This window comes from Camelus dromedarius, chromosome 3 (assembly GCF_036321535.1).
Source record: "Camelus dromedarius isolate mCamDro1 chromosome 3, mCamDro1.pat, whole genome shotgun sequence".
Lineage (NCBI taxonomy): Eukaryota > Metazoa > Chordata > Mammalia > Artiodactyla > Camelidae > Camelus > Camelus dromedarius.
This window is the reverse complement of record NC_087438.1, coordinates 43,657,329-43,685,325: the sequence shown is the minus strand read 5'-3', so window position 1 is coordinate 43,685,325 and position 27,997 is coordinate 43,657,329. Positions and strand designations below refer to the sequence as shown.

At 34.7% G+C, this 27,997-nt stretch overlaps 1 protein-coding gene across 2 annotated transcripts; it reads left to right on the top strand.

Annotated features, from left to right (window-relative positions):
- The first annotated feature begins 20 nt into the window (after nt 1-20).
- TRIM23 (tripartite motif containing 23) lies at nt 21-27,935 on the top strand. 2 transcript variants are annotated; one of them, XM_010974925.3, is made up of 12 exons: nt 21-181; nt 3,881-4,043; nt 5,494-5,615; nt 7,572-7,850; nt 8,445-8,627; nt 11,242-11,457; nt 15,056-15,190; nt 20,948-21,077; nt 21,573-21,683; nt 22,925-23,049; nt 25,319-25,424; nt 25,750-27,935. In XM_010974925.3, the coding sequence occupies exons 1-12, from the start codon at nt 101-103 to the stop codon at nt 25,806-25,808; spliced, it is 1,710 nt and encodes a 569-aa protein (XP_010973227.1). In that variant the 5' UTR covers nt 21-100; the 3' UTR covers nt 25,809-27,935. The 2 variants fall into 2 exon arrangements, with proteins under 2 accessions (XP_010973227.1, XP_010973226.1); XM_010974924.3 differs by having other exon boundaries at nt 29-181; nt 25,319-27,935.
- Nucleotides 27,936-27,997: the final 62 nt, after the last annotated feature.

The window sequence follows — 27,997 nt, the reverse complement described above, 5'->3', positions numbered from 1 at the left end:
CTGTGCGCAAGCGGCGAGCGCAGAGACTTCTGGGTGGCTCTGCCCCCGCCCCTCAGGTGAAGGCCGTGAAGGCTGCTTCTGCGGCACCGCTCCTCCTAGGATGGCTGCCCTGGTTGTAAACAAGCCTGGAGCGGGACTAGACAGTGGCCGTCAGGGCAGCCGGGGGACGGCCGTGGTGAAGGTGAGGGACTTTGCGTGCTCTGTTCTCCACCATCGGCCTCCCTTCGTTTCATTCTCGGAGATCTGGCGGCAGCGCCGCGGCCCTGGCTTTTTTGGGCGGGATGCGCGGCCTCTGGGCCTCCTTCGGCATTACAAGGCTTGCCCTCCCCACCTCGACCCTTATAACCCCACGCCTGAGGTAACCTGGTCTTCTGCTCGTGCCAGTCCTCTGCTTGGAGTCGCCAGTGGGGACATTTGTGTATCCACCTGCAAGAATGACCTGGGCTTGTCTTTGCCCAGGTCCTTTGCTTTTAGTTAAGCTCAACAGGCGTTTATTAGCTTATTTTTTGTTAAATTGAGCCATTAGTATTGTCAGATGTAGTTAGATATTTTAACTCGTTCATGTCTACTTATGAGAAAGGTTAATTCCCGTTTTACAGGTGAGGAAACTCAGGTTTCAGTTAACGCAGTGTGTAGCAGAGTCAGAGTTGGCTGGCTCTACAGTATGCTTTTCGCTGTTGCACTACTTCTATAATCAGACCTGTATTATTGCTTGACCTGCTCTTGGTAGGACAATCTGTCAACACTTTTGAGAAGTCTCCAACAGCACCATAAATGCTGGGGGATGTGAATTGCCCTATGCTTGAAGTCTGAAATTCTACCATATGTAAATGCTCTAAAATGTATTTACTGAAAAATCAGTTGAAATAAGAGGAATTCATTTTCCCTTTGATTCACACATACACGGCAAAGATCTGGAAGGGTTAACTGATCTCAGTGGTTTGTAGAATAACCTTTCAGGATCATCTATAATTTGAGATATTAGTAATTCTTGTTCTTTTTTAAAAAGTCTTAATTCTTTATTATATATTAGAATCACTGAGGACTTAAAAAAAAATCTACTTAATCCCCCAGTTCTGATTAAGTTGACACCAGTATATTTTTTGCATTGCCAGAGTGATTTTAGTTTGCAACCAGGTTTCAGAACCCCTGGACCAAATATCATAAATTCTTTTAAGATCTTAAATAATAGGCACCTATGATTTTTCACATAATTTTGGTTTTATATGACAATAAACAATATATTTCTGCTCACAACTGTATTATCAGTCATTATTGGTGGTGGTTGATTCATATGACCATGAGGTATTAATGAAGTTATTCTGAAGGTACACGACATATCTGAGATGCAGGGGAGCCCTCTTACTAGGCTTGTTGTAAAGTTGAGATTTTATTTATTGAATTGTGCTTTTTCTAAGTAGAGACTACCTGAAGATTATTTTGTGAATTTACTTGAAGAAGTTGTAATTGGAATGGTTATTACTCTGTAACTACTTTTCTTTTTTCTTTTTTTAAACTTTTTAGGTTTATTTATTTATTTATTTTAATACAAGTACTGGGAATTGAACCCAGGACCTCATGCATGCTAGGCAGGCACTCTACTGCTGGGCTATATACCCTGCCCCTGTAACTAGTTTTATTATCCTATTTGTCTTAAAAATCTCAAAAATAAACCAAAGCCTAATGTAACTCCAGTTTATTATAGCACAGAGTTTGATATATTAGAGGATGATTTTGTTAATTTTCATTTTTGGCATATTGTGAAGTTTATAAAATTAAAAGCTTTTTTCCCTACCTAGGACTTAATTTCTTATGCTGTTAGCCACAATTTCTATTCATAAATACTGAAGAAAGAATTTTTTCCTCTGTTATTTACTGCATTGATGCAAAATAGTCTCATAACTATTTTTGGACCCATGTTTGGTTTACTAATCAGTGGAATTTTACTAGTGCTTTTGGAAAAAACCTAGGGTAGCAACATCAGGAAGTTATTTTATCTTGTGTAATGACGGGATCAGAGATATAAGGTATGAATGAACAAAGTAAAATTTTAATTTGGTTCTTTGGAATTTTTTGTCATATGTTAAGTTTAATGTATTATGGTGTCACTATAGTGAGAACATTTATTTAAAATGTTGCATTTATTTTATAATATCTAATTCTTTTGTGAATACCTTTTCTGTATTTAACTGAATTTGATATTTAAGTGAGGATATTTAAGTGAAACTTTTTAAAAAAGTAAGATAAATTGAAGTGTGTATTATGTATATATATAAAATTTATGCAGAGCTGTTCCCCGTTTCCCTTCCTTATTGAGAAGTGCAATTCCAATGTAATGTTTCCTGTGTATCTTGCCAGAAAGATAGTATGCTTGTAAAACAATATATATAAAAATATATGCTCTCTTTTGCTCCCCTCCTTTATGAAAAAGTTAAATATTCTGTATGTCACTTTCCACTTTGCTTTATTAATATGAAATCACTTTGTGTGTGTACATAAACCATCCTCTTCTTCACTAGACTGCATAATTTTGCAGTATATGAATGTGTCCTAATTTATTTTCCATGTATATTTGCTTTGTTTCCAGTCTTTTGCTAATGCAGAAAGTGCTGTAAGGAATAGCATATAGATCTCACACACGCGTGATATATTTATAGGACAAATTCCTGGAAGTAGAATTACAAAGCTACTCAAACATTTGATGGATATTGCCAAATTGCCCTCCACAGTGGCTATATTAGTCAATAAACAATTCACAGCAACGGCAATGTATTTGCTCTCCCACATGTCTACCAGCACAAAGTGTTACCAACCTTTTGATCTAATCTGAAAAAAGTATATTGGTGTAGCTTTAATTGCATTTCAAAATGTTTTGGGCGAGGTTGAACATCTTTTCATATAATTAAAGAGCTCTTTTCATTTTCTGTGAACTGTGTTACATTTAAGCTTCTTTTGAACCATACTGGGATGCAGGCCAGTTATGAATTATTTGAATTATCTGTTTATAGTGAAAGATGGTTGCATTTTAAACACTGACTCCAAATTAATTGCAAAGTTAAGATTAAAATTTGTAGTAGATCATGGGTGGCAGGCACAGGAATTTGTGGTACAATTGAACAGTTCAGGGTGGGTATTTTTTAAAAAGTCAATTTGTGAAACACTTAAGGTATATTAAGACATAAGAGTACCTTTGGTATTTACACTTTGTTGACTACTTATAAAACAGACTCATGAGCCTGGGGATCAGAATATGCCAATTCCTGTCACCTTTTTTTTTTTGACTGACTGCATGACCTTGAGCAAATCATGTACTTGTAATTGTAACTAGATAGACAAAATATTTTCTAACCCAGTGGCATATCTATTAATTGAGAACAAGGAATTGAAATTTAAGTCCAATTGCATTCTTACCTTTATATTATATAATGGAAGTGGCTACTAGAAGATAGTTAAAAATTACAGTATTTTCTTAACAAGTTCTTTATCATTTACAAGGTAAATTGTCATCCTAGCAAATATTTCAGATTACTTTTATCCAAAGTAATGATGATTCTTTGAGAGTTATGTAATTGCAGAGAAATAGTTTAAGAATCCAACTTTGGTAGAGTTATATTTTGTTACGGATTTAAGTATAATGAATCAATTCATAGTTTTCAAAAGCTAAAGATGTTAATATACAACGTTGTCTTGGTCCCTGACACTTATCATTTCAAGATTTCACTATGTAGAGTCTGTCAGAGAAGGTGATAAAAAAGGTGATTTAAAGTTTTACACCTAGACAGTTTTTTCATGGAGAAATAAAGTAACTTAACAAGATTGATTCATTAAGTTATGCTTTTAAAGTCATTTAAAGATCACATGTTTCCTTTCCAATTATTAGGTGCTGGAGTGTGGAGTTTGTGAAGATGTCTTTTCTTTACAAGGAGACAAAGTTCCTCGCCTTCTACTTTGTGGCCACACAGTCTGTCATGACTGCCTCACTCGCCTGCCTCTTCATGGAAGAGCAATCCGTTGCCCTTTTGATCGACAAGTAACAGACCTCGGTAGGAAAATTTACAATTGTTCATGTAATACAAATGTCATAGAAAACAATTTCTTTCCATTGATTTTTAAAAATTTTAAATTCCAAGGAGGTTTCAGGTCCTGTTAAGGCCAGTAGTCTTAAAACTATAAACTAGCTCACTTTTAGGTACTAATTTTATTTCGCCTTCTGAGATGTTTATATTCAGTGCTTATAGATGAATAGTTTTAAGATACCTGAGAAAAACATTCTAACCTTATTCATTTGCCTAAAGCCATTATTCCAGGAAAACAATGTTTACCTTAGAAATGAATAGACCAATAATGGAAACACAAATAACTAATTTGAGTCTTAGCGTGTTGTTGACTGATATCAGAGACAAAAGTGTGCAGCTTGTGAAAACTACTCCTTGTTTTCTGTTAAAATGAATTTAAAGGTCTGATGGATTTTTTTCAGTTTCTTGCATACTTTTAAAACTTCACTTTATTTCAAAATGAGTTATTGCTGTGGGAGATCAGATTTGGAAATAACAACATTTATTAACATTTGAACAGTTATTTTACAAACATAAATTCCATGTTTATTCTTCTCGATAATGGAATTTTCTCCAAAATTAATAGTTTGAGGTTGTAATTTTTTTTTAAGGTCAGTAGTACTATTTGTTTTAAGCTTGTTTCCATGTATTCATACTGTATGTCAAGTGGAACACATTCAAAATAATTTAGCCACCAAAAAAAGAAAGCAAAAGTGCCCAGATTTTTAGACTGTAAAGCTTTAAAATGCTAAGAAACATGATTGTAAAATGTTTTGTTGTAGGGGATGAATAGGTTTCTTAAGGTTTTGGTAGTCTTTGAGGGTATCAGTCAAGACCAGATTTCCAAGCTAGGTAAATTAGGAGATGGCTGTGTTTTTTAAGAGGGCTTAAGGCAGCGTTCCTCCCCGTGAGGGCTGGGAAGGTTGATGTGGGAGGATTCAGAAACCGTTCCATCACCTTAAGTGAGCCATCAATCCCTGAGGCCTGTCTGAAAGCAGGAGGGAGAGCCCTGATTTCCGTGGAGGTTGCCTTTCTGTCTCAGATGGGGAGGAGTAGTCTCTGAAGACCTGAGGAGGGCCTCCCGTTGGCAGGGCCTCCTCTGGGGCCTTCTGCGGGGCCAGGAGGCTGTGGGATCCTCAGACAGAGGCATCTGTTGACTGGGCCACATAGGAGAATAGGATTTATAAAGTTAAATGGTAGAAAAATATAATAGAACTTTCAAGTGTGTTTCTACTTAGAATGCTAAGGAGTTATGTATTTTAGAGAGATTATTAAGACAATTGTTCTAACATAAACAGAAAATGGAGAAATTTTGAATTTGTAAAATTTAGACATTAATAATTATTAAACTATGTGACACAGAAATTAGTATTGAGTTATGAGGTAGAATGAATAATATTCCATTTTGTTAGATTTAGTTTTTATTTTTATATTCCAGGAGATTCAGGTGTTTGGGGATTGAAAAAAAATTTTGCTTTATTGGAGCTTTTGGAACGATTGCAGAATGGACATATTGGTCAGTATGGAGCTGCAGAAGAAGCTGTTGGGATATCTGGAGAGGTATTAACTGAACCTGGTGAAATATTTGTTATGAGCATGAACTTTGTCTTTTAATTTAAAATACTTGCCATTATAAGTACAATATTACCTCACTTACCTAGCAGGTAGGATTCCAGAAACACAACTTTTCACTGCATTACAGTTCTGAAGGCAACGATATCACCAATAGAACACAAAACTGAAACTTTAATTCTCTGAAAATACTGTACCCAAACTATGTTTTAAATTTATCTCCTCATCATCATGAGTTCTACCTAAGGATAAAGTGAAAGAGTAAGAAGATTGTGGAAGAATAAGAAGGCTGTGTAAGCTCCAGTAAAGCAGAGGTTGCAAAAGTGAATCATTCAACAGTAAAGCACAGAGGAAGAAAGAGGATCTCCATGAAAGAGGCCTTTAGTGTAGAGGCAGGATGCCTTAAAGGTAGCAGTAGCTCCTGATGGATTACTATTAAATATCTTCATGAAAAGGTTAAATTGTGTGTAGGTGTATTCTTTTTATCCAGACATGTAAATATCCAGTAAATATTAGAAAAACCATTAACACAAGTTAAACTACATTTTTAACACTTAAAGAAATTGTCTGTATAGCTCATAGACTGTTCTGGGCATAAGAATAATTGTAGTAAATAACTGTTAATAATTTTAGTGATCAGCTTTTTTTGGTTTATTATTTTTATTGACAAGGTTTATAAGAACAAATTAAATAGTTAAAACCAAAGGCCAATTCTTAAGTCTCATTTAGTTGTTTATTTCACTCATTTGTATTAAGTATACGTTTTTCTAATGTCTTAACAACTTTATCAAGAAACAAGTCAAATCTGTGAAAATATTTTAAACTTTAAAACCACATCTTTAGTACCAAGGGAGAAAATGTCAGATTGGTTTTTTTACTGCTCTTTGATTAGATCATGATTTCTTAATAAAAAGGAAGTTAATGAAATGAATTTCAAACTGAAGCACTGTTTTCTAAAATTTTTGCAGTTCCTTTATGTGATTTATCTTTTATTTTGAAAGACATTAGAATATTATCTAATGTTGACCTTGTAAGTTATTTGTCAGGTCTGGAAAACAAGATGTGACATTTCTATTTTACATATATACATTTTTCATAATTGCAAATAAAACTGTTTAACTTTGGCTTTATTTTTTATTTAATGTAATATTGAATGACACCACTGATGTATTTGCTAAATTTTATTTCTGGAAGAATTTGTACCAAATCTTTCCCTTTCCAGCTATGACCTTCTTGTAATCAGTGAAAGTTTTCAAAGCATTCTTGATTATCTGACAACTAGAATTTTCCATCTCAAAACGCTTTTTAGTAATTTGTAAAAATTAGAAATAATATTTAAAAGCTTATATATAACATGCATTTTATTTTATTTTTTTCCCCCTAAATCAAAGGTTTTCAGCCAGAATAGTGCAATGTGGAGCTTTAGAAAAAATACATAGCTCAGACTTCATCTACAACCTATTGAGAAAGAAGTATTTCTCAGGTTGGAGTCTGGGCATCTATGCTTTTAAAAGCTTCAGGTTATCTACATAATGTTCGTGCTTCTCTTCTTCTACATATCATCATGACAAGTAATATTTAAAGCAGTGGGGATCTATTTAATATCAGTTTTTTCCGCCATAAAAAAAGACTTCTAACCTTTATTGTCAGTTTCTTGTGTGAAAAGTGAGGGGATTTAGTGGAAGATATGTTTTCACTGACTGAATCAATAACGATAGTTTTATTTTTGGCCTCAAATTCATAACATATACTGATGATTTTGGAAATAGTTTCTCTTTTATCTATAGAAATGAATAGCGAATGAATTTTGTATTTAATTACTGGTATATTTTTATATATAAAGGCTGATCAGTTAAAAAAGAAGTATGGACTTTTATATTTCAAAATTTGGCATGTTATAATGATTGGGGTTTAGTTTTAATATAAGACTTTTTTGTTTATCAGAGCATCATTCGTTGTGATGAAGATGAAGCTCACGTTGCATCTGTATATTGCACTGTATGTGCAACTCACTTGTGCTCAGAGTGTTCCCAAGTTACTCATTCTACAAAGACATTAGCGAAGCATAGGAGAGTGCCTCTAGCTGATAAACCTCATGAAAAAACCATGTGCTCTCAGCATCAGGTGCATGCCATCGAGTTTGTTTGCTTGGAAGATGGCTGTCAAACTAGCCCCCTTATGTGCTGTGTCTGCAAAGAATATGGAAAACACCAAGGTCACAAGGTATGTATATAGTTAAAGTGGGTAGCTCTGCCTAGTTTACCAGCCCACCATTCATTTTCACTGACTTGGTTCTTTATGCTGGAAGTAGAGGTTGAAGGAGAGCTAAATGATGAATGAGCCGAGCTTGGTAGTGCGAAAAGAAGCGAGAGATTTATTTTCTGAATGTCATAACAAATTTCAGAGAGGCCTCGCTCTTGGGAACGAGCCTGATTCTTTCTTTACTCAAAAATGGCTTTCCAGTAGGAAACAGAAGTTCTTTTCTTTGTGTGCATGTTTTCATAATGCACTGGATTGTTTTGATAATATTTGTGTCTACTGATGGACTAATGCTCGTGATAAAATTTTAGAGAGAGTCTTTTGGATTCTTGTTTAGTGATAAATGGACTTCCAAATTTTAAAATATTTCTTTGAAGGATAAATAGTTTTGAGGTGAAGGTGAATTAGTATTTCTTAAGCTCTGCTTTTTGTAAATGTGTTATAAAAGCTGCTTGCAGCTGATGCCTTTTTTTTAAGTAATAGGAGTGACTTAAATAGCATTTTATGTCATTAGTCACTACTATGCATTGTTTTCTATAATTATGTTGCATCTTATAGCATTCAGTATTGGAACCAGAAGCTAATCAGATCCGAGCATCAATTTTAGATATGGCTCATTGCATACGGACCTTCACTGAGGAAATCTCAGATTATTCTAGAAAATTAGTTGGAATCGTTCAGCACATTGAAGGAGGAGAACAAATAGTGGAAAATGGAATTGGAATGGCCCACACAGAACACGTATGGATGTTTTTCTTCCCTACTCTTTTCCCCTCTCATCTTTTCACCTGCTAGTATTTGTTGAGCAATTACATTGTGCCAGTACTGCACTAATCATTGGAAATAAGTTTCTAAAAAAAGTCTCTGTCTTCATGGAATTTATAATCCATCATGGAAGAGAGACAGTTTCAAGGGTGGTAACTGTGTACTTTGTCGGAGAAGTACAAGATGCCCTGGCGTGGACATTTCGAATGGCAATAGTTTAGGTGAGGCAGGGAAGGCTTTCTAGAAGGTATGACATCTAAACTGAGACTTGAAGGAATTTAGTCAGGGAGAAGAGTAGGGTGGGGAGTGAGTTGTCCCAGAGAGGGAAGCATATGTTAAAATGCCTGGCAGGGAGAATTGGCCATACTGTAGACATTTAACTAAGTTCACTATGATTGAAGCTTTGAATAGGGTGGGGCATGGCAAGCAAAGATGTTAGAGTGTTGAGGGCCAAATCATGTAGGATCTTGTTTGCCATGTTAAAGAGTTTGGACGTTATCTTAGGGGCAGTAATGAGCCATTGAAGAATTGGCATAGGAATAACATAATCAGACTTGCATTAAGAAAGTTTGCTCTTTAATGTAGAAAAGGAATTGGCAGAGCAACAGAATTGGAAGCAAGGAAACCTATTGGGAGGTTGCTGAAATTACCTGGTTGAGAGACTTGTATGGCCTATAATTCTAGAGTGGTGAGAATGGAGAGAAGGAGGTGGATCTGAGATATTAAGGAAGCAGACTAGGTAGGTCTTAGTGACTGATTGACAATATTGATTGGATAGGTAACTTAGAGGGTGAGGCATGATGCCTAGGTTTTTACCTTGCTCAGCGTGGTAGATGGTGATATCAGGCACTAATGGAAAAGAAAGAAGAGTTTGGGGAGGGGAAAATGGACCAAGGTAGTAAGTTTAATTTGGATGTTGAATTTATTATTTCTGTGAAATAAGGGGAGATACCCTCCAGGGAATTAAAGGGTAGGTGGTGTTGGGAAGTGAGTGTGTCTAACTTTTAAGAAGTTTGGCAGTGAAGAGAAGGAAGGAACTAAAGTGGTAGTGGTAGTTGCTCTTTAAAATTGTGCTATAGAGGAGAAAGGGATCTTTTCAGATGAGAATATAAAACCCTGGGACAGACAAAATGTAGTGTTTTTCTTTGGTAAACGAAAAGTTAAAGCTTAATCATTGGGGAATAATGCTAGAACTGCTTTCTGTCAAATATAGTAGCCATTAGGCTCATATGGCTATTTAAGTTTAAATTATTTAAAAATTCAGTAAATGCAAAGTTTAATTCTTCAGTCTCACTAGTTACTTTCCAAGTACCTTTTAGGTGGTATAGCTAGTGGCTATTATATTGGTCAGCACAGATGTAGAGCATGTCCTTCATCACAGAAAAGTATATTGGACATTGTTGTGCTGGAGTGGAAATATTTTATTTATTCCTTCAGCAAAACATACTAAATGCTAGACACTGTTCTAGCTAATGAGGCACCACTGTACAAGTCAAAAATACCTGCCTTTGCAGAGTTTACATTTTAAAGTGGGGGAGAGAGACAACACATAAGTAAAGTACTTATGGCAGAAATATGTTAGGTGCTTTGGAGAAAAAGAAGGGAAAGGGGGTTGTGCCCTTTTATGTCATGTTTGAGGACAGTCTCCCTGAGAAGGGCCATTGAGCAAAGACCTAAAGGAGATAAGAAAGGGAACCATGCCTAATATTTGAGGAAAGAGCATTTCAGACAGAAAGAAGGCAGCACAAAGGCTTTGAAATTGGAGTGTGCCTGGTGTGCTTAAGAAATTGTGAGGAGGCTGAGTGTAGCTAAAGTAGAATGATTGGTGGGGACCATAGCAGGAGTTGAGATTAGATAGGGCCTTATAGGCACTTGCTCTTCTTTCTGCCAAGAATGCTCTTCTTCATGATTTCTTGAGGTTCCCTCTCTTAAGTCCTTTCTGTCTTTGCTCAGATGTCTCTGTCTCAGGGAGTCTGTCCTTGAACATCCTATATAAAGGATTTTGGCATTTACTCTTAGTGGAATGGGAAACCGCTGGGGAGTTTGAGCAAAATAATAATTGTCTTTCTGACTTAACATTGAAAAAGGGTAAGTTTGGCTTCTGGGTGGAGAATACATTAGAGAGCAGGAGTAGATCTAGTGAAGACTATAGAAGACTGTTACAATAATCAAGTGAGAGATGATAGAGGGTTGGATCACACTGATAGAGGTGGAGAGGCATGATCAGATTCTGGATGTATTTTGAAGTCAGCAGAATTTGCTGAAGCACTAGTTGTGGGATACAAAAAAGAAGTATTAAGAGTAACTCCAATTTTTTTAGTTTGAACAACCTGAAAGATGGAGTTGCTATTTATCAAGATGGAGGAAGCTAGGTTTGGGGTTAGGAGAGACTGGAGAGTAGGTATTCCATGTTGCTTGAGATGTTGTTTAAACAGTTGGACATCCAAAGGCTATGGTTAAGAGGAAAGATCTAGTGTGGAGATACAAATTTTGGAATTCTTAAGGGTATAGATGGTATTTCAATTTTCATTATTTCACATATGAAATATTTGTTAACGTTACAGTTTAAAACTTATTTTTATTTCCTTAGGTACCAGGTACTGCGGAGAATGCCCGATCATGTGTCCGAGCCTATTTTTCTGATCTACATGAAACTCTGTGTCGTCAGGAAGAAATGGCTCTCAGTGTTGTTGACGCTCATGTTCGAGAAAAACTGATTTGGCTCAGGCAACAGCAAGAAGATATGACTATTTTGCTATCCCAGGTTTCAACAGCCTGTCTCCATTGTGAAAAAACTTTGCAACAGGTAGGTAGTTTAAACATGTTAGGACGTAGTTTAAGAAAGAGGATTTGTGAGCTTAAGTAGGTAGTTACCAGAGGTACACACCAGTCTATTTTATTAATTTAATAAATATTTTATATTATTACTGTATGTTACTGCGGGCATTAACGCTGTGCTTAGGACGTGGTCTCTAACCTCAAATTGCTGCACTCAGCCATATCAGTGTCTGCTTCTTCACATGTCCTCCCCACCGTAAAAACCGTGGGTTGTAGAACCTCTCTAACTTCTTGTCTATTCTTCAGTCACGCCAAGCCCTGTGACCCTTCTTTGCCAAGCATGTACTATTCTTTCTGCTTGGTGGGCTTATATCTCCCTTTTCTGATAGGAGAAATCTTTCTTCAAAGTTTAGTGTGAATGTTTGCCATTCTTTGAAGCTCCTCTTCATTGTTCTTTTTTTTTTGGGCGGGGAGGGGATTGCCTCTCTAGCATGTACTACATTTCTGCTCTAATTTAGTGGTTCTTAATTTTGATGTCACACAGCAAAAGTAGGTTTTTTGATGGTTGAAGTAGCATAAGCAATTTGTTACCTAGTTTGCAGATGTTGTGCTTTTAAAATACATTAGATTTAAGGCTATTCTAACAAAAAGTCAGTCTTTCTTGTTACTTTTTTGAATCTGTCTTCATGAGCATGTGATATAAGGCTAATTGTTGCCCTGGGAATTTCCAATAAGTTGCAGTCTATCTCATCTTTACTCTGTTATTTCTAATGATTATGTTGATTTCAAATCATTGTAGAGCTAAACTTTCTACTATTATAGAGCTTTTCCACTTAAATATCTGATTAGACTTATATGAATGTAGCCAGGCTGTAACCATATCAGTCTTGAGTCCTTTAGTCCTTATCACATTGAATTGTAGTAATTGATGTTTATGCCATTTATTAAGTTGTCTCTGAGCCCCAGTCCTATTCTTCCATCCTCTGCTTTGTGATGCTGGGACTGGAACTCTACCAATCATGTACCTACTTTGCCAGCTGACTCCAGGCTAGTTTAGTGAAGTAGAGGGAGGCTGGAAGGTGGGAGGCAGTTTCCTGTGTCTGCTTGGAGTTCTTGTGGATGTCACTGCTCACACAAAGACCGCTTTCCTTAGAGAACAGACTTTCAGCTCAACGTGCCCCTCCTGTAAGTTTCTAAGTTTTAATAATTCTAGCATCTCTACTTTTTCCCCTTCTCCCTGAGGGTGGTAGCTGTTTCCTCCACAATACCTCAGAATTCTTTTTACCCTTTCTGTTACCTAGTTAATAACTACACCTAATTAACAGGTCTTCATATTAATTTTTTTTTGTTCATGTTACTGGTGTGTTTTTTTGTCTCCTCACTTGAACCTAATGATATAATATACACATTTGTCCCTCTGATTGTTGATAGGATATATCTTTGTATCTCTAAATTCTTTGTATCTGGATAGAAAGAGCTTAATACTTGTTCGGCTCATGATAGATTATCAAGCTATACAGCAAAATCAGAAATGGATCATGTCCTAAATCATACTTATGTGAATATTTCAAAGTATTTTTATATTTATTTTATTATAAAGTATGTTCATAGTTACTGAAACGTTTAGAAGTATTATTAAGAGTTTCTGAAGCATTTTGTCAGAGTGAACAATAATTATTAATGACATGGTATTATCTCACTATGTTAATGCAGATGAAATTGGGATCTTGGATTCATTCTTCATACAGACCTGTTAGTTTTGTTCTGATTTATGGCCACAGGACTCTAACCTCAACCAATAATCCTAAAAGTTCCTGGTACAGGGATAATTGAACAGAGGAATGGCTGGAATATCACATGTTTATTACCAATTTTGAGGACAAAACTTAATCATCCTTCCCTCTTCTCCAAAAAAAAAAAAAAAGAAGATATATCATCTAAGTTCAAGGCGTGATGCTGAATGGTTAGGATTTGTTTATTTATTTAGCAAGTATTTGTTGAGGGTCTACTACATGCTATGTATAGTCTGGGTACACAGAATATGTCAGTAAACAAAACAAGCCAAAATCCATAATCTTGTGGAATTAACATCCTAGCAAGAAGACAATGAGCCATAACCATATCTAAATAAGTAAATTATATAGTGTGTTAAAAAGTGATAAGAGCTAAGGGAAAACACAAAGTGTAAGGATACCGCAGATTGCATTTTTAAATAGTCAGGGTAAGCATCATTTAGAGAAGGTGAGATTTGAGCAAAGACTCAAAGGAGAAGAAAGTGAAGGAACTGGTTCAAGACCTATTGGAGGGAAGAAGATTTCAGCTGAGGAAATGGTTAAAGCAGAAACCCTAGAGTGACATGCCTGGTGTGTTTGAGGAACTGCAAAAGAGGGCACTGTGGCTGGAATAGAGTAAGCGGCGGAGAGAGTAATAGGAGCTGATATTAGAGGTAATAGGGAGTATATGTGAGGAGGGCCTTGTGGGTAATTGGAAGGACTTCAGCTTTTACTGATTGAAATGGGGAGACCATTATGGGGTTTTGAGCATAAAAATTATTTGGTTTTACTTAAAAGAATCACCCTGGCTGATGTGTAAAAAATACATTGAAGTAAGGCAGAGATGGAAGGAAGGAGTTCAACAGCCAGGAGACTACTGTAGATTCCAATTAAGAGAGAATAGTAGCTTGGATAGTCGGGGCTAGAAGTGCCCAAATTCTGAATATCCAAGAGGATTTGTTGACAGATTGTGTGTGAGGCATAAGGGAGGAGAGGGCAAGAATGACTTCAAAGTTTTTGTTCTGAGCTATTCAAACAACTGAATTGCTGTCAACGAATGTGAATATGCAATAGTGAGCAAAAACTGAACACCACTTCTCTCATGGAGCTTACATATTGCTGGGAGGTCTCTGTCTTATGATGAATGCATTAGTATAGAATATCTCTGGAGTAAAATTTGAGAAACTGGAAAGTGCTTGACTTTGAGGAGAGGGAGACATCACAGTTTAACCTTTAGTCCTTTTTTTTTTAAATCCAATACATGTATATCTTAAATTATTTAGGAAACTTTTCATAGAAGTACAACATATACATATAGAAATACGTGCATAAGTGTTCAGCCAGCCAAATTTTCAGACCAGACATTACTGTGTAATCAGTGTCCAGATTAAGTAACAGAACATTTCCCGCACCCCAAACCCTTCAGGTGCCCTTCTAGTAACTATCTGTCTTTCCTCCTAAGGATAAACCACTGTCCTGATTCTAATGCATACTTTGTTTTTGCCTGTTTTGGTTATTAATATAAATGGAATCATACAGTTCAAACTCTTCATGTCATTTCTTTTTTTACTCTACATTATGTTTGTGAAATTCTTTCATCACATGTAATTGTGGTTCATTCTCATTGTAGTAGTGTTGCATTTGTGAATACGCCACAATTTATTTATCCATTCTTCTTCTGATGGGCTCTTAAATCATTTATTAATGCCTGGTTATTATTATCTTAGTCAAATTTACATATAAGTTAACTCTGAATACTGTAATGTTGAATGAGTTTTCTTGAGTTTTGGTGATATCTCTTTTTCTTGTATGTCTTTAAAAAGTTTACAAGACATACTGTCTTCTCTTTTCTAGGATGATTGTAGAGTTGTCTTGGCAAAACAAGAAATTACAAGATTACTGGAAACATTGCAGAAGCAGCAGCAACAGTTTACAGAGGTTGCAGATCACATTCAGTTGGATGCCAGCATCCCTGTCACTTTTACAAAGGTAATATACTGTACTTCATTTTTAGGTGTGTTTTCTGACAAATAATAATTGTTTTACATTCCATGATAATCTGCTTGAAGAGACAACTAAGAAATTAATGAACCATAGATTAAAAAAAAAACTATCAGAGGAAAATAGAAAGTGGTGTAAGAAATTCCCTGTACTCATCACCCACTTTAACAGTTAAAAACTTTTTATTTCATCTGCTCTTTCCCTCAGTCTCTGTCTACCTGCAGCCTCCCAGGTTGCTTTTTTTTTTTTCAGATTTTAAAAACTTATTTTTTTTAATTTTTATTTTAATTTTTTTAACATTTTTTATTAAGTTATAATCATTTTAAAATGTTGTGTCAAATTCCAGTGTAGATCACCATTTTTCAGTTATACATGAACATACATACATTCATTGTCACATTCTCTTTCACTGTGAGCCATTCCCAGGTTGTTTTAACAAATTCTGACATTTTTCATCCTAACATCATATCATTCCATCTATGTAATATTTTTGTGTGTATTTCTAAAAGGTAAGTTCTCTTTTTAAATGCACAACCAGAATACTATTATCACACCTAAAAAATTTAATAATACATCTCTATTTTTTCTGTTATCCAGTTAATATTTAAATTTCCCAGATTGTTAAAAAAATATTTTTTAGGTTTTTTTTTTTTTTTTTTTTTTGAGACAGAATCCACACAAGGTATGTATTTGGCATTTTGGTTGATATATTTTGGTCTCATAAAATGGATTCTCCCTAATTTAAAAAGGCATATGTTTTCCATTTTGCTTTCTATTTTTAGGGACTGATTTTTTTAGATTTTAATCTTGTTTTATAATTATGTGAAACATTTACATGATTCAGAGTCAAATCTACAAAGCAAGTTTCATTCAGAGAAGTCTAACTTCTCTTCCTGCTGCCTCCAACCTTTTCCTTCCTTCTCCAAAGAAAATCATTAAGAATTTTTCTTAGTTTTATTCATCATTAAAAAAAAATAGAGAAATCTATTTGTATGCACACTCCCCACATTTAAAGGTAGAATACCTTACACACCTTGCACTTTTCACTTGGGTGTTCATCCTAGAGCTCACTCTATAGCAGTATACAGTGACATTGTCTGTTCCTTTTTACAGCTGCAAGCTGCTTTATAGTGAGGATGTACCACATTTGTTTTTATTGTGGAAAAAACACATAATATAAAAGTTACTATCTCAACCATTTTTAAGTATATAGTTTAGTATCGTTAAGTATATTCACATCATGTGAAACATCTCCAGAAATTTTTCATCTTGAAAAACTGAAACTATACCTTATAAACAATAACTCTCCTATTCTCCCCCTTCTCATCAGTGCCTATAATTATCATTATACTTTCTGTTTCTTTGAATTTGACTTCTCTAAATTTCTCATATAAGTGGAATCGTATAGTTTTTTTCTTTTTGTGACTGGCTTATTTCATTTAGCATAATGTCCTAAAAGTTCATGCATGTCGTAATATGTGACAGAATTTCCTTCCATTTTCAGTTTAAATAATATGCCATTGCTCGTTTATGCACATTCTGCTTTTCCATTCATCTATTGGTGGTTATTTGGCTTACAGCTACCTCTTGGCTATTGTGAATAGTGCTCCTGTGAACATGGGTGTACACATATCTCTTTGAAACTTTACTTGTAATTCTTTTGGATAAATACCCAGAAGTGGGATTATTGGCTCATATGGTGGTTCTATTTTTAATTTTCTGAGGAATTGCCATACTGTTTTCCATAGTGGTTGCACCATATCATATAAATCCCACCAACAGTGCACAAGGGTTCCACTTTTTCCACATTTTCATCAATACTTGTTATATTCTGTTTGCTTTGTTTTTGATAGTAGCCATCCTAATGGGTGTAAGGTGGTTTTGATTTGCATTTCTCTGATGATTAGTGATGTTGAGCATCTTTTCATGTACTTCTTGGTAAGTTCTTCAGAGAACTTTGTACATGTCCTTTGCTTGTTTTTTAATTGAGTTATTTTATTTTTTGTTATTGAGTTGTAGGAGTTCTTTGTGTATTTTGGATATGAATCCATTATCAGACATATGATTTGCATATATTTTCTCCCATTCTTTAGGTTGTTTCTTCACTCTGTTGATTGTGTCTTTTGAGTCACAGAAGTTTTTAAGATTGATATAATTCCATTTGTCTATTTTTGCTTTTGTTGACTGTGCTTTTGATATGATATCTAGGAACTCATTTCCAAATCCAATGTCATGAAGCTTTTCTGCTGTTTTCTTCTAGGAGTTGTATAGGTTTGGCTCTTACATTTAGGGCCTTAATCCATTTATTTATAATCCAAATATTTGTAATTTTTATATATTCTTTCTAAATTTACCCTTTTATCATTATATAATGACCATCTTTGTCTCTTATAACAGTTTCTGACTTAAAACCTATTTTGTCTGATATTACAGTAGCTACCCTTACACTCTTTTGGGTGTGATTTGTATCCCAAAAGGTTTGCATCTTTTTCCATCCTTTCACTTTCAGACAATGTGTCCTTAGATATAATTTGAATCTTTTGTAGACAGCGTATTGTTGGATCTTGTTCTTTTAATCCATTTATTCAGACTAGGTCTTTTGAGTTGTGAGTTAAGTCTAATTATATTTAAAGTAATTATTGACAGGTAAAGACTTACTATTGCCATTTTATTCATTGTTTTCTATATAACTTGGTAATTTTGTTTGTTTGTTTCTCCTTTCCTCTGTCATTGCCTTCTTTTGTGTTTTATTTACCTTTTTATAGTGTCATGGTTTGATTCCCTTCTCATTTCCTTTTGTGTATATTCTATGGATTTTTTTTGCTTGTGTGTTTACTATTGCTATTACATAAAACATCTTAGTTATAACATTGTATTTTAAATAACAATTTAACTTCAGTTGCATTCAGAAAGTCTACTCCTTTACAGTTCTACCCCTGTATTTTGTTATTGATGTCACAAATTAGGTCTTTATATATTGTATACCTATTAACACAGGCTTCTAGTTTTTTAAAAAATGTTTTTATTTCAATTCTATGAAGAATTAAATTTATGCACCCAAATTATAATAATACAGGTTGCTATTTGTCCATGTAGTTTTCATTACCATTTTAAATTTTCTTCATGTTGCTGTCTAGTGTCTTCATTTCAACTTGAAGGACCCCTTTAGCATTTCTTATAGAGCACATCTAGGGGTAATGGCTCCTTCAGCTTTTGTTTTTCTGGGAGAGTCTTGATTTTCCTTCACTTTTGAAGGACTTATGCCATATATAGCATTCTTGGTTGACACCTTCTTTCTTTTAACACTTTGAATATATCATTCCCACCCCTGAGAAATCTGCTGATAATCTTATGGAAGCCCCCTTATATGTGATGAGTCACTTTTCTCTTTCTGCTTTCAAGATTCTGTCTTGACAGTTTGATGATAATGTCTCAGTAGGAGTCCCTTTGGGTTTATCCTAGTTGGAATACATTGAGCTTCTAGAATTTTTGTGTCCAGTTTCTTTCCACAGATTGGTAAGCTCTCAGCCGTTATATCTTCAAGTAATTTCTCTCTGCCCCTTTATTTCTGTATTCTCCTTCTGGGACTCCCATTCCTGGAAGTCTCTTAGGGAGCTTCACTTTTCTTCACTCTTTTCTTTTTCTTCCTCTAACTCGATGAGTTCAAATGACTTGTCTTTGAGTTGCTTATTCTTTTCTTCTACCTGATGAAGTCTACTGTTGAAACTCTTTAGTGAACTTTTCAGTGCAATTATTTTATTTTCACACACAGATTTTGTTTTTTTTAAAGTTTCCATCTCTTAGTTGACATTCTCATTTTGTCTATTCAAAGTTTTCCTATTTTGTTTATTTATTTGTGTTTCTTTTAGCTCACTGAACATCTCTGTGACAGGTTTTCAAATTCTTTGTCCAGCAGTTCATAGATATGAATTTGTTGAGTGTCAGTTACTTGAAGTTTATTTTGTTCCTTTGATTGGGCTCTTTTTCCCTGTTTCTTGGTATGCCTTTTGATCTTTTGTTGAGATTTGGGCTTTTGAAAAAACCACTGCCTCCCCCAGTCTCTATGGGCTGTCTTCGTGCCTGGGAAGCCTTTCATCTATAAGCCCAGCTAGAGATTCTAAGACTTCCCAAAACTCTTCTGGGGAGATGCCTTTGAGCTTGTGCGTGCTGCTTTTACCTCAGGTTCCCTGCTCAACTTGCCCCTGTCTTCTCAGAAGCCAGTAATCTCTTGCTTCCTCTGGTGTTTCCCCAGGGAACTGCAGCTCTAACATGCCATGTCTTTGCCTCTGTTTCCAGTGGCTTCCAAACTATGTCACCAATACTAAGAGGTCCAAGTCTGGTGAAACCGAAACTAGTGTCTAAGGCCACCCCCAGATAAGCCAGAACACTGGGCGCTCAGGCCGCTCTCTCTGTTTCTGTCCGGAGGAAGGAGCCTGGTATGAGAGTTTTCCTCCCTGTCACACCATGCTATGCCAGGTAGGGGGAGGGCCACAGATGGGTGTGTAGAATTCGGTGAATTTTCCTAACTCTTTTGGTGGAATCCCTCCTTGGTTTTATGGCCTGGGTGCTGCAGCTTCTCAGCTGGTCTCTAGAGTTCTCACAAAGGTATTCTGATCCACATATTGTTTCTGAACAATATGTATTTCTGAAGCTTAGGACTGGACTGAATTGTAGATTTGGGAATCGGCATCATATAGATGGTAATTCAAGTGCACGGAGCAAAGGAAAACATGTAGAATGAGAAGGAGGCCTCATATAGACTCTGCAGAATGCCAACATTAAAGAGGTGGATCAAAGGAAAATGACAGGGAGCATCCATAAAGGTGAGATGAAAACCAGAAAAATTTGTATCACCAAAGTCAAGAAAAGAGTGGTCAAATGAGGAAGGAAAATAATTTCTGACACTTAAATAGCAGTTACCATATCCCAGGGACTGTTGTGAGGATTTTTAGAAATCTTATAAAAAATTAATCCTTGCAGAAATCCTATGTAAGTTAGGTACTATTTTTATCCTCATTTTATAGATGAGAAAAGTGAGACGGAGAGGTCATGCAGCTAGCAATATATACAAGTATGTTCATTGCAGCGTTGTTTATAATATCAAAAAATCAGACATGACCTAATATGTATCAGTTGGAGACTGGTTAAATTGTGGTTCAAGGAATATAATGAAGCAGTTGAAAGAAAAAGGTAGGTCTGTATGTTTTGAAATGAAAGGACTCCATAATGTACTATTGAGTGTAAAAAGTTAGTCTCAGTGTAATGAGGGTTTTTTTTTTTTTTTAAGTATATTTTTGTATGTCAACCAGTGTGTGCACAGGGAAGTGTCATGAAATTGTTAACAGTGGATATTTATGGGAAGTGAGTATCTCTTTTCATTTTTAATTAATATATTTAGCACAGCATAAAAAATCTTAAAGAAGATTCAGTTTAGCTATAAAATCTGGGAAAATTAAGTGGGTGAGTGTATTTTTTTAACTTACATAAAAACGAAGTACATAGTCAGTTTTCCTAAGCTGAGATTTAGCAAAGCAATGAGGAATGATTCATCTTTCTAAGAAGATCAAGGGCATTTTATTTTATTTCTAAAGGTATTTTAATAGGGAAATTCAACTCAGGTTTTAATGGGTTAAGGAATGAATAGGAGACAAATAATTTAAGATATTTTGTAAACAAAAGTATTAGTGCTGATACTTTCTAACTCCCTGTCAAAATAAAAAGATTAAAATTTTTTTAAAATTATAGGACAATAGAGTTCACATTGGACCAAAAATGGAAATTCGAGTTGTTACGTTAGGATTAGATGGTGCTGGAAAAACTACTATTTTGTTTAAATTAAAACAGGATGAGTTCATGCAGCCTATTCCAACAATTGGTAAGTATGAATATTGCTTTTTACCTTAATGGACATTTTACAGACAAACCCTAGCTTACAGCTAAGTTCTTGGGAGTCTTATTTCGTGCCAGTGTGGTGGGGAGATTGGCTCTTAAGACAGCAGCATTTCATAGAAAAAAATGCAAGATTCGTGGCTATGGGATGAAATGTGGCTGGTGGGATAGTTAGAAGGAGCAAAACATTGGTTGCTGAGGTTTAGGGGTGAGGTTTAGGGGTGAGGAGGTGGTAGTGGTACAGAGATGACATTTGGGTGCTCAAGGTCCTAAGGACTCTGATGGTTTAGAGGGCTAACCCTGGTTACAGGTATATGTTTCCCTATGTATGTTTATTAGGAGTGGAATCAGTTGGGCAGCAGTAGATATTGCTGTATGAAAATGATTTGTAAGTCACATTTATAAATGGGGTTGCCTGTGTTTGGTGTGTCACTTATTATAAATATACATTCAGTATTAAAGTAACTTTTTTTTGAAACAGGTTTTAATGTGGAAACTGTAGAATATAAGAATCTAAAGTTTACCATTTGGGATGTAGGTGGAAAACACAAATTAAGACCATTGTGGAAACATTATTACCTGAATACTCAAGGTAAGAGTGTAAAAATGACATCTTAATTTTTCACATTTTTAGGATGCCAGTTTTCAGTGGTTTGGCTTATAAAGCTGATATTCTAGCATTGACTAAATATATGACTATACTTTTAAATATTGGTAGCGAGCCCCACATTATTAGGAAAATTAAGGTGGAAATCCTGGATATGTACTCTGGTTTATTTCATGAAAAATTATAGCATTAAGGTATTTAAACTATATATGTAGGCAGTTAACAGTATTTACCTCTTGTTGCTCTCAACACCTAAAGTATGTTATTACCGTTCATATGATTGATCGCTGGCAATATTGTGGTGTAGGGTAGAATTTGTGGTGTATAATTCTGTTTAATTAAGTACAGTGCAACATTTATCTGATTATAATCTCTCAATAGCTCCACTTCTTCATTTTCATTCACAATTACTTGCTACCTGCAGAAGAACCTATAGTAGTTTGCTTTTGACCAAACTTTGTTATATCACATATATTCCACCTAGCATTTATTCACATTTGGGCTCCATTCTACACCTTGCTTCCTGTATGCCAACGCAAATGTTATGTTCATGCTGCCTGTTCCATATGTCATCCTATTTTCCACCTAGAAGAAAGACTAGATAATTTTTACTTTGGGATTTTTTATACTAAGTTTAGTATGAGCCAGTGATTAAGGGGGGAAAATGAAATTTTGAACATAAGGAATGCTTGAAAAGTCTGGGATGTTTAGCTACAATAAGGTAGCTGGAAAGATTTCAAAACAAAATTAATTCAGTAGATATTTATGAAGTTTCTGCTGGTATTTTGAGTACAGTCTATGGAAAATGCTGTACTAGACACCTAGAGAGAACACTCTGGAGAGATACAGATGGTGATCTATTTGTTTTTAAAAGACTATTTTTTGGTAAAGGCAGTAGTAATTGAAGAAGTAGCATCCACAGGTAGATCATGAGAACTACATTTTCATTTATTAAGAGAAAAATATTCAGTGATATGCACAGCAATATGTGTTTGGTAGAGCAAGTGTTGTAAATATTGTTATTGATGGGGAAACAAAATTTGAAAGTTACGTGAACTCTTTGAGATCATATTATTTCTAGGTGATCCTATGATAATAGGCAGACTTCCTGTGAAAATAATGATGGTAGACTAACCATAATATAGTAATTAGAACATTAAAATATTTAGTCCATTTACTGAAACTTAATAAGTGACTGAGTATTTTTGTTGTCTTTTTTTTGGTAGCTGTTGTATTTGTTGTTGACAGCAGTCACAGAGACAGAGTTAGTGAAGCACACAGTGAACTTGCAAAGTTGTTAACGGAAAAAGAACTCCGAGATGCTTTGCTCCTGATTTTTGCTAACAAACAGGTAACACATTTCAGAATACTTATTTTAGCATTCCACATAAGGTAGCTGTTACTATTTCAAGAGAAATAATTCAGTAGATATTTATAAATTTTCTGCTCTTTATTTTGAGTACAATCTATATGGAAGATGCTATACTTGGTACCTTGGAGTTTAAACAAAAAAAATAAGGTAGTTGATGTCCATCAGAAACTTTTATGTACATAGGTAAGCCTGTTAAGTGTATATTTCTAATACAAAGAAAACTGGTAACTTCAGTAATATTAACAAAGTATGGTGGGAAATTAGAGAGTAGTTCTAAAGGTGGAATTCTAATAAGATTTATAAAAAATTTGAATTGAAATTATGATAAGAGTTGAAATTAGGGGTAAGACTTTGAGTCAATATGTGAAGGAAGGAACACTGCAGGCAGAAAAAATAAAAGCATGAGTATTTTTAGGGAGCATCAAGCAGATCTGTATGTAGGGGAGTAGGCAGAGGATGAAAAAATCTAAGAGTAACAGATGACGCCATGTCGAAAAGGCCTGACAGGGTCTGACTGAGAAATTTAGGTTTTACTCTGTGAGCAAAGAACCATCAAAAGGTTTTTGGGCTAGTTGGTGATAAGATCATATCAGTGTTTTAAGATTGTAATCCTGGGGGTATGATGTAGAATTCATGAGGGTCAAGGGAGTGGAGACAGGCAGATGGAGTAAATTGCTGCAGTAATTCAAGTGAGAGTTAACAAGTAGTTGAATTAGAGGAATAGAAGGGTAGAAGCAGATTGAAGAGACTTTTTCATTGAGATAGAATTGTTAGAATTTGGTGCCTGAATGGGGAGGATGAACAGGGAGTAGCTGGGTTGCTAGATCTTGAGCCTAAACTTCTGGGACGAGGAGAATGCTTTTCTTTAGTGTAGTAAGGGGGGCTTAGATATCATAAGAAGGAAGAACAGGATGAACAGTAAAGGATTTTCCCCTTAATTAAAAAAAAAAAAGAGGCAAACTATTAAGAGCTGATATACTTTGTTTTATTTATGATTAAAGACATGCAAATAAGGCAAAGTGAAATACCATTTTCCACTTACTGTATTGTTAAAGACAAAATGTTTGATAATCCTCAGACTTGCATATACTGTTGGTGTATTAAACTGAAACATTTTCTTGGAGGACAATATAATACTTGTCAAAGTTTTAGATGTGCATGCACTTTACCCTGTATTTCTATCTCTAGTAATGTATCCTGCAGACAAATATCCTAAGGTTATTCTAGGGACAATTTTGCAAATGTATGTATGTAAAAAATATATATGTTTGCATCTATTTGTATGTATTTGTAATAGCACAGAAGCACATGACTTCAACCTACATATACAGTATAGGACTGGTTAAGAAAACTGTGTTCCAACTAGTTGGCCATATAGCAGTTGCACTGTGCAATATTACAATAAGGACTGGGAAAATTTTAATGGATGTAAAGCCTATTACGGTTTGGGATAGTATTTCTGTCTAGTTCTCAGTGATTTAAATGTGACCAAGCCTTCTGTACTTTGTCACAAAAAGCGGGTTTTCCAGGTGTCTATTTTGGTGAGTGTCAAAATAAGAATTTATGGTGTATCACTGTCAATTCACTTTGAATTAAAATATATATATTGCAGAAAAAAAAAAAAAAAAAAAAGAAAACTATGTTCCACCTACACAGTGGAATGCAACTCAGATGTTAAAAATAATGTGGAAAATCTGCTTGTCCTGATAATGGAAAGAACCTATATCTTCGAGATGTGTATTAAGTAAAAAATAAAAAGAAAACTAGAGTATGTTCCTACTTATTTTGCATGAATATGCATGAAAGTTTTCTGGAAAAATATGAAATAAATTGTTACTGATGCTTGCTTCTGGGAAGAAGTAGGTATTCAGTAGTGTTAGGAGTGAGAATTTAATAAACTCTTCTTATATAAACCCTATATAAAAGTCATTTTTTTAATGATATACATGTGTTAACTTCTTTTTAAGTTGATGCCTTATAATTACCTAGGCAGTATCATTCATTTAGGGGGCATGGCCTTTACTGATTTCATTGTGAGGCTCTTCTTACAAACTATATTATAACCAAAACTCTTAATTTTTTTCTATTCTCATTAATCTCAGGATAATTACTGAACGGTGAATTTAGGTTTTAACTTTAGGCTTTTGTTAGAATGGTACCAACAGAATTCTAGATGGCAATAATTACAAAAATGATAATTTTGATGGGCTGATTAAAAATAAAATTCTGATGTGTATATATCTCTCAGGATGTTGCTGGAGCTCTGTCAGTAGAAGAAATCACGGAACTTCTTAGTCTGCATAAGTTGTGCTGTGGACGAAGCTGGTACATTCAGGGCTGTGATGCTCGAAGTGGTATGGGACTGTATGAAGGGTTGGACTGGCTCTCACGGCAACTTGTGGCTGCTGGAGTATTGGATGTTGCCTGATTTTAAATGCAGCAGCTGTTTACAGTTTTGTGATTAAGAGTTATTTTGCACACAGTATGTTGTAATAAATTCTGTATCTCAAAGATAATTAGTTAACTTAGGATGTGTATATAAAAGGACTCTTGGATTGGAAATTCAGTACAATATTGCTTTTAAAATATTCTGTAGTGAACTGTATCTGATTGAGTAGATTAAATTGGATTAAATAGGGACTTACTGAGTATACTTTTTTGAGACATTTGTTATTTAAATTTTTCAGATTATATGTGACCCATATATTGGGAAAGAAGTAATCACAGAGAAAGGGTAGGTGAAGGTTTATTCTTTCAATGAAAAAAGAATATCTAACTGAGTGCCTAATGGAACCTCTGTATGAAGCAAGCGAAGCATGGCTTCATCTTTAACTTGCCTTTTCACTGGATTTGGCAGTATTAATTTAGCGACAGTGACTTAATGAAATAAAATCCAAACTGCATCTTTGGGTAATAGGATTAATTTAATGTTCAGTATAACAGAACACCTTTAATGCTAAGAACTATAAGCTATTGAAAATTAGTATTTTATACAGTGTTTCACTAAAAGTTTCTTGTAAAACCTTTTGTATAAAACCCAGTGAGTCAGAATGAAATGTTACCCAACTAGGCCTGTCAGATTAGTACTACACTGAAGAACAATTCATAATAGAACTGTGAACGTCAGTTATATACTAGTTGATCTTCACTTATGAAAGACTCATTTGTAGGGCTGAGCCTGGATGTAATAATTTCCTAGGTCAGACCTCTAAATTGGCCCTTGTATTTTTCCAACATAGTTAAAGTACTTAGTGTGTTTCTTTTTAACATAATATTGCATCTTTAGTGAGAGTGGCTACAGGTAAAATGTAGTAAGTTACACATAGAAACCTGGGTTGGTTTTGCATAAAAGGTAGAGATCTAAGTAGCAAACTGCCTTTACCTCAAGAGAAGTCATTTAAGCAGTGGAGACTGCTTATTACCTTACTTTAAAATGTTTTCCCAAAATAAGTGCATTTATCTTGACAATAAAACATGATCAAGGCTTTTCATGACAAGGCCTTGGAAAGCTGAAAGAACATGTAGAGAAAGGAAAAGAAATGTACAAAAAGTTTACACCACATTTATTATGCAGTGTTCGAAGTAAAAGTTTAAAACTTGTGCTCTTTACTGTTTTTCATTTTTTAAGGAAACTCCCTTATTATGGCAGTACAATTTATATTTAAACATAGCCAGATTGGATTTTATGGGTTTTTAAAAAATGTTCTTTATATTTTAGGATGAAGTTGAATCCTAAATCTTATTATTTGAATTCCTATAAGGACATTGATGTCTGATGACAAGATGTGACTTTTCGGTGGCACTGTTCTAGTTCAGTCTCTTCAAATGTATTTTTGTTTAAAACAAAACTTTGAGAAAACAATGCATTAAAAAAAGTCCATCAGTGTTATGGGCAGTGTGTAAATATGTAAATATAATATTTCATCCTTTATTTTTCAAGTAAAAGGTCATGCCATTACAAATGTAGCTTGTGCATATAAGTAATTCTTCTGAATTAGTATTTGACTGATTGCAATAACTGTGAAAAATTTAGAACATGTTACATTTACCTTGAGCCCTTGAACTGTTTTCTCTACTAGGTAACTGAAAAAAAAGTCTGACACTAACATGTAAACTTGCTTTCCTTGTAAATTATTTCACCAATTTAGCTAAACATTTAAATTCACGTTCCTAGCATATTGTTAAAACACAATTTAAAAACTGCTTAGAAGTGATTATAATGTACATAACAGTAGTGTTTGTGTGTGATTTTTTTTTTTTAAGAAATATTTTTCTCAGGTTCTTATTACTATTTGTGGTTGTATTTTTTCACTAATTATTAGTTAAGATTGTGTTAGTTCCCTCTGGGAAATGTCAAATTTAAGAGTAAGAGAAAGGTTTTAAATACAGTCTATTAGGATTTGTCTCCTAGCTCTGAATTTCTGTATTAAGCCTTAATAGTATTGTATGGTTTATGAAAGCAGGCTTTTTAAAGTGTATAGCCCTGGTCTGTAATTCTGGAATGCTTTATAATCACCAGAAGCCATTATTTGCATTACATATATGATCAGTATAGACAGCAATAAAATATTGAAATTGTTTTAAAGTCCTATCATTATTCTAAAAATTCTGTTTTTTGAACTGTCTATCTAGTACTATTGCTAGCAACCAGTTAGTCATATTTCTGCTGCAGTTAAGAAAACCAGTAAGACAAAAAGGGGAAGGGATTGACTTGCATGTCCAATTTGAGATGCAGTTTATTAAAAATTTAGAAATAACTTACTATTTGCAATTTAGGTCCCATTACATGTTTTATAAATGTAATGTTTTGAAAGGAGAGCTAAAATTTTGCACTCAACAAAGTAAAACTTGCTTTTTAAATTTAACCTTGTTTCATGGTGCATTTTAAGTAACTGTTTTGAGAAAATGGCTTGGAAAACTTAGCTAT